This window comes from Phocoena phocoena, chromosome 8 (assembly GCF_963924675.1).
Source record: "Phocoena phocoena chromosome 8, mPhoPho1.1, whole genome shotgun sequence".
Classification (NCBI taxonomy): Eukaryota; Metazoa; Chordata; class Mammalia; order Artiodactyla; family Phocoenidae; genus Phocoena; species Phocoena phocoena.
Window position 1 is genome coordinate 74093510 of NC_089226.1, and position 18102 is coordinate 74111611.

The 18102-nt window shown below is 42.0% G+C and overlaps 1 protein-coding gene across 1 annotated transcript; it reads left to right on the forward strand.

Annotated features, from left to right (window-relative positions):
- Window positions 1-631: 631 nt before the first annotated feature.
- Window positions 632-17704, forward strand: HTATIP2 (HIV-1 Tat interactive protein 2). Its single transcript, XM_065882915.1, has 6 exons — window positions 632-738; window positions 1069-1264; window positions 3062-3169; window positions 14488-14625; window positions 16738-16799; window positions 17479-17704. The coding sequence occupies exons 1-6, from the start codon at window positions 632-634 to the stop codon at window positions 17702-17704; spliced, it is 837 nt and encodes a 278-aa protein (XP_065738987.1).
- The last annotated feature ends 398 nt before the right edge of the window (window positions 17705-18102 follow it).

The window sequence follows — 18102 nt, forward strand, 5'->3', positions numbered from 1 at the left end:
ATATTTGAAAGGCAGAGAAGAGAGTAGGCCTTGGTGATTAATCTAGAATGTGGTAAGGCGGAGAAAGGAGTCAAAGGTGACAGTCCGAATTTCTGACTTGAGAGAGAAGGGGTGAATGAAGATTGCGCGGACGAATAGGGACAGCGACACTGAAGAGAGGCAAGGAGTAAACTTTTTATTGCTGTTTGGGGTGGTTAGAAGGGAAATGTTACGTTTTGATGTGATGAACTCAAGATGAAGATGTCCAACACACGGTTGACATTACAGGTTTTAGAAAGGGATCAACGAAGATCAAGTCTATTGGCTGAGGCCTTGGATGAGGGCGAGATCAGCCCAGGTGGTGAGGAAGAACGCCGGGGAGAAGGTTCCGGAGATTCCCGATATTTAGGAAGTGGTCTCCGAGCTTCTTACCTAGCCTGGTGCTGCGCACGTGCTCTGGGCCCCCCACGCCGGCGCCCAGGCACACTCTGGTCCACGGGCGGGCCACCCCTCCACATCCCGCCCCTGTGGGCGGGGTGAGCAGCGATAGAGCAAAGTCACCCGGAAGATGAAGTCGGGTAGGCGCGGACCGGGGAGGGGCCCCGCAGAGTCGGGCGAGGGGAGGGAAGCTCCTGGGCGGAGGGATGGCCGGATGTCCCGGCCCGCAGCCCTGAGCGCTGCGTTGGCGGCGGCGGCGGCGCTGGTGGTCGCGCTGCTCCTGCTGCAGCCTGAGGACGCGGGGCCGGCGGCCGGCTCCAGGTAAACCCTCCGCGTGGGGGACCAAGCTGGGCTCCGCGCCCCTGCGGGCGGAGGCAGGAGGGGCCGGAGTCGGGGACACCGTGGGGGAACGAGGCCTCCTGGTACCCGGGCACATTCCCTGTTCCAGCCCCTTCCAAGGTGTGCGTTGGCTCAGAAGCGGTAACCAAATACGGCGCCCCGCCTTGAGGGTGACTCTGCACTTTCCCCCGCGCCCAGACTGCAGAGAATAACCGTATCTTCCTCCAGAACAAATAACCTTTGTTCCGAGGGTGAGCACGGCTGTCCCTTTAAATATCCCGAGACCAGCACCTGTTAATGTTATTTCTGTAGCATGGCCGAGACAGAAGCACTACCGAGGCTTCAGGAAGACTTCAGGATGCAGAATAAATCCGTCTTTATTTTGGGTGCCAGCGGGGAAACCGGCAGAGTGCTCTTGAAAGAAATCCTGGAGCAGGGCCTGTTTTCCAAAGTCACGCTGATTGGCCGGAGGAAGCTCACCTTCGACGAGGAAGCGTATAAAAACGTGGTGGGTATTTGAGCTGGGACTCAAAAATGTACCCGCAGTGGTTCTTCAGAGTGAGCATATTTTATGCTGCAAGGCTGAACGTTGCCCTGCAATGGCGGCAGGAGGTGTTCAGAGCGTGACCACGATTGGTCTGTGAGAGGCCTTACTGGAAGCTGGATTGTAGGTCCAGGTGGGCCTCCCCCTCATTGCCAGGCCTTGGACAAAGCCCTTCTCTCAGGCTTTGCCCCCATAAAATGGGGCCTAAGTGTAAGGGGGTCTAGGGAGACAGAGAAGAGCCATGCTTCCAGGGTCCTTTAAGCTGGCTTCTAGAAAAAAAGCCCTGTGACCTTGGGTAATTTTCTCAACCCCATTGCTTGTTTTGTCTACCTGTCCACTACACACTAAAGTTAGCGAATCAGAAATTGCTTTGCAGAGGGGGAAAGGTCTATGGCACTGAGAGGTGGGGTTATTCACCTACAAGAATTTGCCCTGCCTGACTTCTAAGGGCTGCAGGCTTGTGTCTGTAAGTGGAATAGTCCCTTTCCTGTCACTTACACTTTTCGTGTTTAACCCACTGATAGACCAGACTTCAGTCTGGTGTTAATCCCCTAAATATTTGAAACCTGAGCTTGGTGGAGATTCCTTTCCCCTTGTAAATGGAGTTATTTGTGAACTGTAGTAAATTAAACTATAGTGTAATTCTGAGACCCCCCCCCAACCTGGACCCACAGGTGGAACATTCCAAATAACAAACGGTCTCACAAATAAATGTTCATGACTCCTGCAGGTCCATGATCAGGTCATTTTGCATATGTCTTTGGTCCCTCAGGACTTTTCTGTTAAAATGGACATCTTTGTTCAGACTTAGGCAGGTAATATGTGATCTTCATCGTCTGGCTTCGTGGGGGCATGTCAGACACCTCTGGTCATTAGAAACTGAAATCGAGTTCTGTGTTTTGACAGTTGAGTTTTGGTGGCGCCTCTTTTGGTCAGGCACTTTTTGTAAACATACGTTTCTTCAGCATTGGGTATGGTGCCAGGAAAATGCTTTTGAAAGAGTCAATAGTAGAGAGGGAAAGCAACGTTTTATTTAAAGTCCTGAATGATGGGAACTTCCCAAACTTTTCATTTTTAAGCTTCACAACAAACTTAAGAGGTTAGATGGAGGTTCTTAAATTTCCATGGGCATGAGAATTACCGAGGGTGCTTATTAAAAGTGCAGTTTCGGATTCAGGAGTATTGGTGTGAGACCTAGGAATATGCCTTTTTGTCAAGCACCTGCTGACTGATTCTAATGCAGGTGGGTCGTGGTGTAGACTGAGGGAAAGATTATCGTTCACATTTTACTGCTGAAGAAACTGAGACATATAAGTAACTTGGCCAGGATTATTAACATGCCTAGTAAGTAGCAGACCCAAGACTCAAGCCTAGGTTTTGAGACTCCAAACACCAGTTCCTTCCCCAACATTATACCTCATTGGTATTTCTCCTGGTAGTATACAGACAGGTCTTTTATTTTTCCAGAGAGAAAATTATAATTGAACCTGACTTTAAAGATCTAGATCACACCTAGTCCAATTGTGTGGACTGTGGACGTATAAGTACATTGTTGATTTTTTTTTTTTACATTGTTGATTTTTGAATTCAGATTAATTGCTTTTTGGTGGGAGAAAATGAGCTTGCAAAATTTGATGTTAAGTGGGTGGACTCTTTAGTAATGTTCTGTCATTCTTTAAATCTAGAGGGGGTATTTTTGTCTGTTTTTTTGTTTTGTTTTAATAACATCAAGTCATATACAACTATGTCTTTGTTGTCTAGAATCAAGAAGTAGTGGACTTTGAGAAATTGGATGACTACGCTTCTGCCTTTCAAGGTCATGATGTTGGATTCTGTTGCCTAGGTACCACCAGAAAGAAAGCTGGGGCGGTAAGGAAGGAATCTACCCTTTTCCCCTTTCTCTGGTCAGTAATGTCGAAGATTCCATTTTTGCTCCCTCTTTTGCTTTATATTTGCTGTGCTTAAGTGTAAATTAGCTCTTATCATTTAAGATTCCATATACTGCCCTAGCCTTTGCTATACTTTGAATAGTACTTATAAGTTCATCTTTCCTTCAGCATAATCCTTGAGTTCAGGCCTGTGTGCTGGAGATGTCATAAATATTTACATGGTCTTGCCTTTTGCAGATATCGTGGTCACTACTTGCCCTGACTTACGCAAACCATTATGTCTGAGTAAAAGTAACTGGCTCATGCTCTTAGCAGTAAGTTATTTTGGTTTCTTTATAAATGTCTTAAACTTAAAGCATTCTCTCTCACTTGAGTGATTTGCTTCAACCTGTTTTCATGCCAAGCTTTAAACTTCTGGGCTAGAACATCAGAACAGAGGCACGATTCAGCTAGCCTCCGGTGATGACTCAGCCTCCAGCGATGATTCAACCCCAGTGGTGATTCAGCCTTAACTGACGCAGAACTGTCCTAACACACATTTTATTCTTTTTTTAATGATGTTCTAAATTGCTTCGGCCCCTGTATAGAAGTCAAATTTTACTACATAGTTAGAAATCATAGCTTACTATGTAGATCCTGGGCAAGTGTTAATACGTACATCTTATTTAATTTATACCTTGACTATAGTTTATCCCTTTGACAAAATTTACTTGCTGGAGTTAAACATGTCTTTTAAACATGCAGAACCATGATGCTGCCATGGGGGCTTACCATAGGTTTATAAACAGGCCCATGCATCAGAATCATTTGGAGAGCACAGAACTATTGGTTTATACCAACCAAGGAGTTAGGCTCAGATGTATTTCTCTGGGCTTTCTGGTGATCCAGAGAATAATTCTATTTATGCTTTCAGTAGGGACAAATTTCCAAATCTTCTGTAGTGCTACCATGCGCCGTGGGAACACATCTGAGTTTTGAACTCTGTGCTGGGAAGTGTGGATTATCGAGAAGTTGACTCTCCCGGGAATTGGCACATTATCTCTCCTAGGAAGGGTCACTTTCCTGCTGATCAGCTCCTGCAGTCTTTTCTGTCCCAGGGACAGTCACAAGGCATGTGCCCTCTGACAGCATTGAAAAACTTTTGTTCTAGTACACCGAAGGTTACATTGTCTCAAGTGCCAACCTGACTTTGGTGGTGACTCAGGGAAATAAGAAATAAGAACACTACTGCGTTAGGCATAGAGCAGTTGATTTTCATGACCTAAGGCAAATCTCATTAGAGGGCGCTCCAGGGGAAAGTCTCAGTTGCTTTGTTGCCTCCAAATCGCGTAATGCAATTTTAATCAGAGGCGTTGGATGTCTTCCCTATCCAGAATATTTTTTTAGATGGAGTTGGTTCTCCACCCGGAAACGAAATACCTTTTGTTCTCCAAAATCAGTTTGGAAAGATAAAAGTAATTAACGAGGAAGCAAGAGAAAAGACTGGTAAACGAAGTATAATCTCAGAAATAAGTTAGAGCTCAAATGGTTTAAGAGGATAGTGACAGAAAATAAGCTGACATTTCCTCCAGAAAGTCTTTTTTTTTTTTTTTTTAATTTGAAGGTAATTTAGATTGGATGAAGTTTGGAGGTTGTGATAACTTCAGGCAGTTTAAAAGAGGTGACGATTCACAAGTGGCTAGGTAATAATAGTTGTTTGAGTGGGGGGAGGGTGTGTGGATTTCCAAGCTCACTCCACCTGGTATTCTGGTCGGCAGCGTTCTCTGTAAAAAAAAAGAGAGCATCAGATGGGTATTGCAAAGCTGGTGGCAAGCCTAGTGTCATTCTGTAGCTGTTTTGTAACTGGAGCAGCCCGCATTTTACTTTAGCAACTTCAAGAAATTCAGGGTTTCTGTCTCAGTGTTGAAATCCTATGAGTAGCCTGCTTATTTCCCTATGACCTTCAGTTTAATTTGCTGGGGATGGATGTTATAACAAAAAAGCATAATCAAGGTGACTTAAACAACAGACATTTTCTGTCTCACAGTTCCCAAGCCTAGAAGTCTGAGGTGGAGGTGTTGTCAGGATTGGTTCTTTCTGAGGGCTGAGAGGGAAGGATCTTTTCCAGGCTTCTCTCCTTGACTTGTAGGTGGCTGCCTTCTCTCTGTGTCTCTTCACATGGTGTTTTTCCTACGTGCCTGTGGCTATGTCCAAATTTCTCCTTATTATAACAACACTAGTCAAACTGGATTAAGAACCACCCTACTTGGAATGACCTCATCTTAACTAATTACATCTGCAAATAAGGTCACATTCTGAGGTACTGGAGGTTAGGACTTCAACACAGGAATTTTGAGGGGGTAACATTGCAACCCATAAAATTCAGTCTGCCCAGATTTCTTTTGACACTGGTGCTAGGGATAGGTCGGTTAGCTTTCTTCAGCTGCTTGGAAAACCATTTTCTTTAGCAGTAGCTGGTTAGATGCTAATCTTTCTTTTCACATTCACAAGCCATAGTTGTCTATTGAATGCAGTGACTGTGACTTGGCCCTAATCCAGATCTACTGGATCAGAATCTCTAAGGTTGGAAGCCTATTTTTAACATGCTTCCTGGGGGATTCTGATGCAGCCAACCTTTTCTTCTTGTTGGACCTGCTTTCTGGATGCATTAGACAGTATTAGTCCTCTTCGCCTGCTGGGTTTCCAGGTACTGTTGTCCCAGATAGCCTTCACCTTGCTGTGGTAAGTAACTTATGTGCTAGTGACGGTTGAAATACCCTTTGAAAACCAGATCTACATTGGCCATAAGTGAAGAGCAAAACCTCACAGGGGCCAGAGAATGGTGCTTTCCCCTTATTAAGAGAAGGATTTGGTTAGTGAGTTTGAGGGGGTGTGATTTAGTTTCACCTTTTCATTTGTCTCCTCACCTGGTAGGCACAGGCTCCAGAAGTCCAGGCTCTTGTAGTCTGTCGAGTGGACGATGCCATTAATGTGATGAATGCAGCCATTGTCACACTTATTAGGCATCATTAAAGTCTCGTGGCCTCTGATTCAAATGATACACTCTTCTAATCCAGGGGCTTGTAAACTACAGACTGTGGGCCAGATACAGCCTGCCTGTTTTTGAACAGCCCCTGAGCTAAGAATGTTTGTGTATTTTAATTTTTTATTTATTTATTTTTTTGAAGTTCTTTTTCTTTTGAATTTTTGAATTTAATTTATTTTTTTATGCAGCAGGTTCTTATTAGTTATCTATTTTAGACATATTAGTGTATATATATCAATCCCAATTTCCCAATCCATCCCACCACCACCACCCCACACACTTTCCCCCCTTGGTGTCCATACGTTTGTTCTCTACATCTGTGTCTCTATTTCTGCCCTGCAAAAAGGTTCATCTGTACCATTTTTCTAGGTTCCACATATATGCGTTAATATACAATATTTGTTTTTCTCTTTCTGACTTACTTCACTCTGTGTGACAGTCTCTAGATCCATCCATGTCTCTACAAATAACCCAATTTCTTTCCTTTTTATGGCTGAGTAATATTCCATTGTATTTATGTACCACATCTTCTTTATCCATTTGTCTGTCGATGGGCATTTAGGTTGCTTCCATGTCCTGGCTATTGTAAATAGTACTGCAGTGAACATTGGGGTGCATGTGTCTTTTTTTTTTTTTTTCCACTTTAAAGTTTTTATTTTTAACATCTTTATTGGAGTATAATTGCTCTACAATGGTATGTTAGTTTCTGCTTTATAACAAAGTGAATCAGCTATACATATACATATATCCCCATATCTCCTCCCTCCCACCCTCCCTATCCCACCCCTCTAGGTAGTCACAAAGCACTGAGCTGATCTCCCTGTGCTATGTGGCTGCTTCCCACTAGCTATCTGTTTTACATTTCGTAGTGTATATATGTCCATGCCACTCTCTCACTTCGTCCCATCTTACCCTTCCCCCTCCCCATGTCCTCAAGTCCATTCTCTACGTCTGTGCCTTTATTCCTGTCCTGCCCCTAAGTTCTTCACAACTTTTTTATTTATTTATTTTTTTAAGATTCCATATGTATATGTTAGTATACAGTATTTGTTTTTCTTTTTCTGACTTACTTCACTCTGTAGGACAGACTCTAGGTCCATCCACCTCACTACAAATAACTCAATTTCATTTCTTTTTATGGCTGAGTAATATTCCATTGTATGTATGTGCCACATCTTCTTTATCCATTCATCTGTTGATGGACACTTAGATTGCTTCCATGTCCTGGCTGTTGTAAATAGAGCTGCAGTGAACATTGTGGTACATGACTCTTTTTGAAATACGGTTTTCTCAGGGTATATGCCCAGTAGTGGGATTGCTGGGTCATATGGGAGTTCTATTTGTAGTTTTTTAAGGAACCTCCACACTGTTCTCCATAGTGGCTGTATCAATTTACATTCCCACCAACAGTGCAAGAGTGTTCCCTTTTCTCCACACCCTCTCCAGCATTTGTTGTTTGTAGATTTTCTGATGATGCCCATTCTAACTGGTGTGAGCTGATACCTCATTGTAGTTTTGATTTGCATTTCTCTAATAATTAGTGATGTTGAGCAGCTTTTCATGTGCTTCTTGGCCATCTGTATGTCTTCTTTGGAGAAATGTCTATTTAGCTCTTCTGCCCAGTTTTTGATTGGGTTGTTTGTTTTTTTGATATTGAGCTGCATGAGCTGTTTATATATTTTGGAGATTAATCCTTTGTCCGTTGATTCGTTTGCAAATATTTTCTCCCATTCTGAGGGTTGTCTTTTCAACTTGTTTGTAGTTTCCTTTGCTTTGCAAAATCTTCTAAGTTTCATTAGGTCCCATTTGTTTATTTTTGTTTTTATTTCCATTACTCTAGGAGGTGAATCAAAAAAGATCTTGCTGTGATTTATGTCAAAGACTGTTCTTCCTATGTTTTTCTCTAAGAGTTTTATAGTGTCCAGTCTTACATTTAGGTCTCTAATCCATTTTGAGTTTATTTTTGTGTATGGTGTTAGGGAGTGTTCTAATTTCATTCTTTTACATGTAGCTGTCCAGTTTTCCCAGCACCACTTATTGAAGAGACTGTCTTTTCTCCATTGTGTATCCTTGCCTCCTTTGTCATAGATTAGTTGACCATGGGTGCATGGGTTTATCTCTGGGCTTTCTATCCTGTTCCATTGATCCATATTTCTGTTTTGTGCCAATACCATACTTTCTTGATTACTGTAGCTTTGTAGTATAGTCTGAAGTCAGGGAGTCTGATTCCTACAGCTCCATTTTTCTTTCTCAAGACTGCTTTGGCTATTTGGGGTTTTTTGTGTCTTGATACACATTTTAAGATTTTTTGTTCTAGTTCTGTAAAAAATGCCACTGGTAATTTGATGGGGATTGCATTGAATCTGTCGATTGTTTTGGGTAGTATAGTCATTTTCACAGTATTGATTCTTCCAATCCAAGAACATGGTATATTTCTCCATCTGTTTGTGTCATCTTTGATTTCTTTCATCAGTGTCTTATAGTTTTTTGCATACAGGTCTTTTACCTCCTTAGGTAGGTTTATTCCTAGGTATTTTATTCTTTTTGTTGCAATGGTTAACGGGATTGTTTCCTTAATTTCTCTTCCTGATCTTTCGTTGTTAGTGTATAGGAATGCAAGAGATTTCTGTGCATTAATTTTGTATCCTGCTACTCTACCAAATTCATTGATTAGCTCTAGTAGTTTTCTGGTGGCATCTTTTGGATTCTCTATGGATATATCATGTCATCTGCAAACAGTGACAGTTTTACTTCTTCTTTTCCAGTTTGTATTCCTTTTATTTCTTTTTCTTCTCTGATTGCTGTGGCTAGGACTTCCAAAACTATGTTGAATAATAGTGGCGAGAGTGGACATCCTTATCTTGTTACTGATTTTAGAGGAAGTGCTTTCAGTTTTTCACCATTGAGAATGATGTTTGCTGTGGATTTGTCGTATATGGCTTTTATTATGTTGAGGTAGGTTCCCTCTATGCCCACTTTCTGGAGAGTTTTTATCATAAATGGGTGTTGAATTTTGTCAAAAGCTTTTTTTGCATCTATTGAGATGATCATATGGTTTTTATTCTTCAGTTTGTTAATATGGTGTATCACACTGATTGATTTGCATATATTGTAGAATCCTTGTATCTCTGGGATAAATCCCACTTGATCATGGTATATGATCCTTTCAGTGTGTTGTTGGATTCTGTTGGCTAGTATTTTGTTGAGGATTTTGCATCTATATTCATCAGTGGTAATAAGAATGTTTTTATATTTTTAAATGGTTAAAAATTTTCCAAGAGGACTAATGTGTCATGACACATGAGAATATAAGAAATTCACATTTCAGTATCCATAAATAAAGTTTTATTGGAACATTCTCATTACTTTATATATTATTAGTGGCTACATTTGCACAATGATGGCAGAGCTGTGTAATTGCAATAGAGGCCTGCAAATTTGAAAATATTTACTGTCTCACCGTTTATAGGGAAAGTTTGCCAAGCCCTGTTGTCACCTATACTATTTTATTTGATGTCTAGGAGGGGGCTTGTGAAGTGGTGAGGTCCCAGATGTTTCGTGAGACCCAGATCATAGCCTCTGTTTGGGTACCAAATGGCTGTGGGACCTTGGGTATGCTGGTTAGCTTCTGTGGGCCCCTGTCTCCTTGTCTGTACTGAGAGGGTGGTGACCACCGAAGCCCCTTTGGCCTGCAGAACTCTCTGACTTTCAAAACAGAAAGAAAGGAATGCCCCAAATGGAAAAAAATGTGTGATAACATAGAGATTGACTCAGGAATCCTCTGCATCTATAAGATTTTATTTTTCTCTCCAGAGCTCTTTCTCTAACCAAGATCTTGGTTCCCCCTCTGTACATCAAATATAGACGTGCCCTCCAGGACACAAATAAATGGGGTCTCAGGTCATACCATTTGTTGTTTGTCAGTGTCTCTGTTTTCTAGTCTAATTTATAGGGTTGAATTGAAAAGGGAGTGAAGGAGAAACAATCTGAAGCAGAAATATGGCCAAGTGGGACCCTTTGTGGAATGAAATCCTCCCTTCTTGGGAAAGGGTCTTGTTGACCTTGACTCATTCCTGCCTGCTTGCTTGTCAATGCTGAAATACCTTATCAGGATGAGGTGTTCTTAAGCCACAGTGTTCCCAGTTTGCAGGCATTGGTAAAGAATATTAGAAGGAATACTTAGTAGCTTTGGATTTTCATAAGACTTAAAATAAAGAGTAAGTAGAGAATTTGTCTACCTAGATGTTTGTAGAGCCCATGAAGACATCTCTGCTGTGTCATATCAGTATATTGTGTTTATTTTTTCGAGCAGGTGCTGGGAAAGGAAATTTATAGTGGGAATTTATTTAATCATTTCCTTTTTCTAGAAGGACTCTGATTCCTGTCTTAGAGTAACACACACCAACTGTGGAATCATAAAGACATAATGGACTTAATGCTCTCAGAAGAGACATCTTTTTTTCTGCCATATGGTTGGGGAAACTAAATATGGTTTTTCTGAAAATTGTGTTTCTGGGATATGGAGTAGCTTGTTTTAGTTTGTTTTTCTATTCTTTTATTTGAGCTGCTAGAGAACAAGAAAGGGTTTAATAATATCTTAAAGATAGCTCCTTTCTATCTACAAAGGGAGTCTTCCTCACTCCAGAGAAAATCAGTGTGTGTCGGTATCTCTGAGTAAGTGTCCGGGATCCACGTTTAAGTTTGGCTTCTGAGTCCTTGAAAGCCATTGACCCCTTTGCTTTTGAGTTTCATTCACCAGTTAAAAGGCCACGCATCAGGGTGGGGGAAGTGAAATTCAAAGTTTGTGGGCTTGGAATGATGCGTATTTATAATCAGCTTGAGGGCTCAGAGGATTTGTGAAATCGTTTTGGATTAACAGCCATTGATTGCTAATAAAACAGTATTGAGCTTTGTCCAGAGAACAGCAGTGAAGAAAGGTATGGGCACCTTGTCGACAGGACCCATTGAGCAGGGATGATGGGCTAAGTGTGAGGGTCTCTGCAGCAGCGTGGGCGCTCGTCCTGCCCGGAGCCGTTGTCAGTCCTTTGCCAGGCGGGTGAAAGGAGGGACGCCAGAGGCTGATGGCTGGGGTGGTATTGATGTGCCTTAGCTGACTAATCAGATTGTAAAAGTCTCATGGTATTTATGTCACTTTAATTTTCATCAAACAATTGGAGACTGCAGGACTCTATTAAGGAGTGGTTGATCCAGAACTAAAGCCAGATAAATTGGGGTCTCAGTTTAATCAAATTATCCCTTTACTGGCCCTGGATTAAGTGAGAGGGACAGCGTCGGTCTAGAGCCTTGTGATTGGCTGAAGCTTTCCCGTATTTTTAAAGACACCGATGAAAGAAGAAACATTTTAACAGAGACAACTCTAATAATCCTTCCAAGAAATAGTGCTAAACCAGCAGCAGCAACAGAAAGGAATCTATTTCACTAGTCAACAATGTAATTTTATTGGGAATAATGAACCTGTTATCAAAATCAGAGTTCTGGTGAATTGGAGTGAGGGGAAGAAAATAGATGTGGAAGACAAATAGTGTTTTAGAATTTTTTTAGGTCGTTTTGGGTTGTTTTTCTTGGCACATTTTGAGCACATGTAAAAATCTCAATCCAGAGAATGGCTCTAAGGAGATCAATCACAGCCCACTCTCCGGATGTGCTGAGGATTAAAACTGGTTTGCTGCATGCTGATTTAAGAGAGCAACAACATGAGTTTCAATCGGTGTGTAGGACAGGTCGCCGAGTCCGTTATTAGGATTGAGTGTCAAAGTCTACGACATAGAAGCAGACCGTTATTAGGATTGAATGTCAAAGTCTACGACACAGATCTGCTTCTGGGTACAGAAGCAGATGGGGATGATTCCCGGCTAAGAGTTAAGTTTATATTACCTAAAAAAAAGAAAGAGGAACAGCACTACCCTGCAGGTCGTGGACATCGTTAAAAATGCTCCGTAAGTGATGAGGACGAGACGGGCTTTTGGGGTAACGGTGGTGCTCTATTTCTGGATCTGGGAGCTGGTTGTAGAAGGTATTTATTAGTTTATGAACAGCTTATATAGCCAGCTCTATGCTTAGAATATATTTACTTTTATGATCTACTTCAATACAAAGTTTGAGAAGTTTGCTTGGGCCCCTTGTTTTAGAATTGAATTCTGTATTCGTTTCCTATTGCTGCTGTCACAAATTGCCTCAAATTTAGTGGCTTAAAACGACGTAAGTTTATCATCTTACAGTTTCATAGGTTAGCAGTCCAATGTGGACTTTGCTGAGATAAAATCAAGGTGTTGACAGGGCTGATTTCCTTCTGTAGGCTCTAGGGGAGAATCCATTTTCTTCACCTTTTCTGGCTTCTAAAGACCACCTGCATATCTTGGTTCATGGTCCCTTCCTCCATCTTTAAGGCCAGCAATGGGGGATCAAGTGCTACTCACGTTGCCTAACTCCAGCCTCCTTTTCTGCTTCCCTTTTCCACTCTAGGGACTCTTCTGATTACATTGGGCCCAGTCGGATACCACAGAATAACCTTTTTCAAAGTCAGCTGATTAGCAACCTTAATTCCACCTGCAACATTAATTCCCCTTGGCCATGTAGCCTCTAACACGTTCACAGGTATGGGGATTAGGGCATGGACATCTTTGAGGGGCCATTATTCTGCCTACCACAGTTATGAATTAGTTCTTTTATTAGCTGGTGATGGTGTGAGGTAAGAAGGAACATGAGTACCGTGGGGAGCACGGCTCAGAGAGTCAGGAATTTGCACTCTGCTCTCAGCTATCTCACTCATTAGCCGGTAGTTCCTGGATCGCTGGACCTTGTTGTCACATCTCCACAGTGAGGGGATTAGGCGTGATGTTTCCTAAGGTGCCTTCTATCTATCTTATGAAAGATACATATCTCCATACAAAATATAACATTTAGGGTCAGTAACTACCAGAGGGCAGATTTTTAATTTAAAAAAAATCACTGGGGCAGCAATCCAGTCTTCAGATTTGGAATCCTCATTATATGAAACCTCATTATATAATTGTGGGTACCCATGAAGTTCAGCTTCAGTAGACTTTAGACTGCTCTTCAGCTGTACCAAGTTTGAGGATGCCAGACTTTCTGGTGGTCCCAAGAAGCTGTTACTACATGGAATTCCCTAGTCTGGGTACAGGCCGGTGTCCTTCCCTTAGGCCCTGGAAACCAGTCTGTATTCTCTTGTTTGCACCATCCTCTCCCCTCTTCCTTTGATTGCCACTTAGTTCTTTTTTTTCCTAATTGGATTTACCTTTTCTCTTCTTTCGCGGGACTTTTATTCATTTATTCAAATATTTTTGGAGCACCTGCCATGTGCTGGGTGGGCACGTACTGATGCTAAGATGTGAATTAGGAAAGACTCAACCGCTACCCTCACTGGACTGAATCTAGACCAGGGGTCTCCAAACACTCTTGATTATATACCTGTCAGTAAAAAAAAAATTTGCAGATGCACTCCTTACTAACATGTGAAGTATGTTGTAAAACATACACAGAAATTGGAAATTAGATAGACTTTGTTCTCGTAGTGCGTGGGTAGTGTTCTCTGCCACCCTTTGAGACCCTGCTATGTTAGAGTTGACACACAAAAAAATAGAGAAAACAGAGAGAGGGTGGTAAGGTTGTAAAGGATTAAGGACAAAGAAATGTGAGACTAAAAACAGTTTCTCAGGGACTTCCCTGGTGGTCCAGTGGTTAAGATTGTGTGCTCCCCGTGCTGGGGGCCAGTGTTTGATCCCTGGTCAGGGAACTACATCCCGCATGCCACAACTAAAGATCCCACATGCCTCAACTAAAGATTCTGCATGCCACAACAAAGATCCTGCACGCTGCAACGAAGATCCCGCATGCCACAACTAAAGACCTGGTGCAGCCAAGTTAATAAATAAATAAATATTAAAAAAACAACAACGAAAAACCCCAGTTTCTCAGCCTGATATTATTGTTCCTTTTGCTCCTTGCAGATTTTCTTGGTGTCTGTGTTTCAGTGTCATTGTCCTTGTTTTTTCATTGCAGTCTGGCCTTGCTACTAAAGCTGGTACATCTATCCTGAGCATCATATTGGAGTCATTCCCAGGGTCTAAGCCTGACATTCGTGTTGTTTTGGATGCATTTTATTTGGATCCCCATCCTCGTCCACCCCCCCCACCCCCCCGCAAGGACTCTTAACCTGCCACCCAAGCTGATAAGTAATCTTTAAGATGAACTCACAGCTTTTGGGAAATAACTCACATCCTTTTCACCCTTAGGAGGGATTTGTTCGTGTTGATCGAGATTACGTCCTGAAGTCTGCAGAGCTGGCAAAAGCTGGAGGGTGCAAACATTTCAACTTGCTGTCCTCTAAGGGAGCTGATAAGTCAAGCAGTTTTTTATATCTGCAAGTCAAGGTTTGTGCATGTTTCTATCTTTTGTATACTTTGGAGAACCCTGGCTAATTGGCAATACTAAATAATACAAAATGCTAAGTAATGCCAAAATGCATTAAATGCATTATATTATGCATTTTTTATAACTACACGGACTGCTTTTTTGCAGAGATATACTTAGTAAACAGGAGTGATTTGAAAGATAATTTCCAATGTCTTCCCCTCTGTTGATTATCTAGTCATCATAAAATGAGATGTTGCAGCCCTGGTCTTGAGGATCAGCCCAGAATCTTAGCATTAGAAGAGACTTTGAGGCAGCGATACTTAAACTTTTCCAGAGTAGATTAAATGTTATTATTGGGTATGGTTCTTGTCCTCAAGGAATTACAGTCTTGTTTGGGACTGTAAAAAAGCCAAGCCCCAAAGTTTGGGAATGCGCTAGAAGGCCTCCCAGGACTGCCATATAGTTATGTTCACAGCCATGTTGTATTACAATGAAAGAATATAAAGCAGAGTCAGTGCAGGGAAAAAGAAGTGCGTGGAGTGAGCTCTGGAGGAATCTAGGTTCAGGCTTCCAAGGGTCTTCTGCCAGTGGAGTTACACGTGTTTCATTTCTCCAGCAATGAGTATTGCCTACCAGAGAAATTCACTTGAGCTCAGGAGTCCAGGGTTTTGATGGGGGTCAGTCACATAGGCACCCTTAGCGTAAAAAAATTACAGACTTCCAGAAGGAAAGCAAGTGTTCAGCATAAACCACATTGTTTGTACAAATAGTTTAGGCATAGTAAAGTACCTTTATCAGTTAGCTAATGACGGGAACACTCCTAAAATCTGAGTTCCCAGACACAGGCCAAAGGACAACCTGGCAAGCAGACCTTTCTAAGAATAGCAGTTTCAGCCTGGTACTCTTGTACACATGTTGCTAATAGAGACAAAGCACATCTTTGTAAAAAACCAACTAAGAAACGCACCCTCATAAAAATTTACATGTGAATGTTTATAGAAGCATTATTCATCATAGACAAAGAGTAGAAACAACTCAAATGTCCAGCAGCTGATGCATGGATGAAAAAAATGTGGCATATACCTACAAAATAACATTGATTTAACTATGAAAAGAAATGACATATTATAGCATGGGTGAACGTTGAAAACATGCTGAATGAGGGAGGCCAGTCACAAAGGGCCACAACTTACATGACTTAATTTATAGGAAATGTCTAGGATAGGCATATCTTTAGAGATAGAAAGATTAATGGTTGGCTAGGGTTTGCGGGAGGGGATGGGAGTGAGTGCTAATTGGTATGGGGTTTCTTCTGGGGTGATGAAATATTCTAAATTTAGATTGTGGTGAAGGTGGGACAACTCTCTGTGAATGTATTAAAAATCATTCATTGAAAAAAGCTTTTTAATACATTGATTAAAATGTATTTTTTAAATATATTGATTAAAATGTATTACTGCAGATTATATACAGTGCTGTAGGTTAAGTGCCAAATGAATGGTATGAACAGGCCAAGAAGGCGGCGGTGAGCAGGCTGCTTAGTTCATAGGCCTTTTAAACATCCCCGTGGCCAAGCTTCTCTGGCATTTCTGTTTATAGAGATGCCTGGCGTGAAAATTCATGGATTGTTCAACAAATTTAATTTAAAGCCTCATCTAGATGCTCTGTCTCTTGAAATGTTGTGGATTTTGTTAGGAAGTGAGTAATACAAGGGAGTCTGTGGTTCTTCTGACCTCCTGAAACTACCTGGAAGCCAAAAAAGGTTAAGGTCCCCTGGCCTGCAGCACTGATTCTGGAGTGACGGACAGTTCTTTTATGGCTGAACTCCTAACGTGTCACTCTCTGGATCTGTTTCAGTAGGTCACATGACAGGCTGGACTGACCATGCAGCCATTTACTCATTCGGTGCATCTTTTTTCACTCTCTACTACATATCAGGATTAACTGATCTCTTCCTTAACTTCCCAGACTCTCTGGAATCTAAAAATCTAGGGGAGGATATTAACTAGTATTGAGACCTGCAGAAGTAGATTGTCTTCAAAACCTCAAGTTTTTCTTGTTATTCTCTCTTAAGCATTACAGCAAGTTGGTCTTGATTAAATACTAGAAATGTTTTTTTTTGTTAACAGGGAGAAGTGGAAGCTAGGGTTGAAGAGTTAAAATTTGATCGTTACTCCATATTTAGGCCCGGGTAAGTATTCCTACTGCCTAAGAGTACACCACTGTTGGTTATTCCCTAGAAGCTGGATTTTCATTTGAAGAGGCTGACAAATTTCTAAGATATGAAAGAGTTGGCTGGAGGGAGATTGCTTCTCTGAAGAACCCACTTTTAGCTTTGAAGGAAAGGCTAGACGGTTGGTGGTGCCCGGTTCAGAATAGTCTGAAATTTTCTGGGTAGCCTTGGCTGCCTTCTTCTTTAAAATCCTCTTCGTGCCCAAATAAAACCATTTATGCACTGTCTTAGTGTGTTTGGGCTGCCATAACACTAACACTGCAGAATGGGAGGCTACAAGTCCAAGGGCAAAGTGCCATCAGGGTTAGTGTCGGGTGAGGCCTCTCTTCTGGCTTGTTGATTCATTGCTTCTTCTCTCTGTGTCCTCCTATGGTCTTTCTTCTGTGTGAGTGGAGAGAAAGAGAGAAATATCTGATATCTCTTCCTTTTCTGTAAGGACACCAGTCCTATCAGATTAGGGTCCCATCCTTCTGCCCTAACTTAACCTTTATTACCTCCCTAGAGGTGTGTCTTCAAATACGATCCCACTGGGGATTAGTGCTTCATGAATTTGGGGGGACACAGTTCAATCCATAACATCCTGTATGGTCTGAATGCAATTTACCATCTCCTCCTCTGCTCTTCTTTTTCTCTTTAGAGTTCTATTATGTGATAGGCAAGAATCTCGCCCAGGTGAATGGTTGATTAGGAAGTTCTTTGGCTCCTTACCAGAATCTTGGGCCAGCGGTCACTCTGTGCCAGTGATGACTGTGGTTAGAGCAATGCTGAACAACGCAGTGAGACCAAGTGACAAGAAGAAGGAACTGCTGGATAACGAGGCCATCCACGACCTGGGGAAAGCTGATGGCTCTCTCAAGCCGTGACCACACTGGAGAAATGCTTTCTGTTGTCAAACTCAACACCCATCACCTAATCGGTAATTTCGGGGTCTAAAAAAAACATGTGCTTTAACTGTGGTTTCACTATTCTCAGTCGCCCAGATCCAATCAAAAAACGATCGTGCTCTGCATCAGCATTTTAGAGCCTGATTGTACATATGTAGACATCACCCTGGGAAGCCTTTCAAAAATAGAGATCCAGCAGCTCCCTGGTGGTCTAGTGTCTCGTATTCGGCGCAGAAATGAGAGGTTCATGGGCCCTACCTCAAACTTTCTCAATGAGAATTTTGGGGGTATGGGGACAGCAATCTGTTGTTTTATTTAAGCTTCTCTTATGGTTCTGATGCCACTGGTGGGCAGGCCAGCTTTGAAAGCTTGTCTGC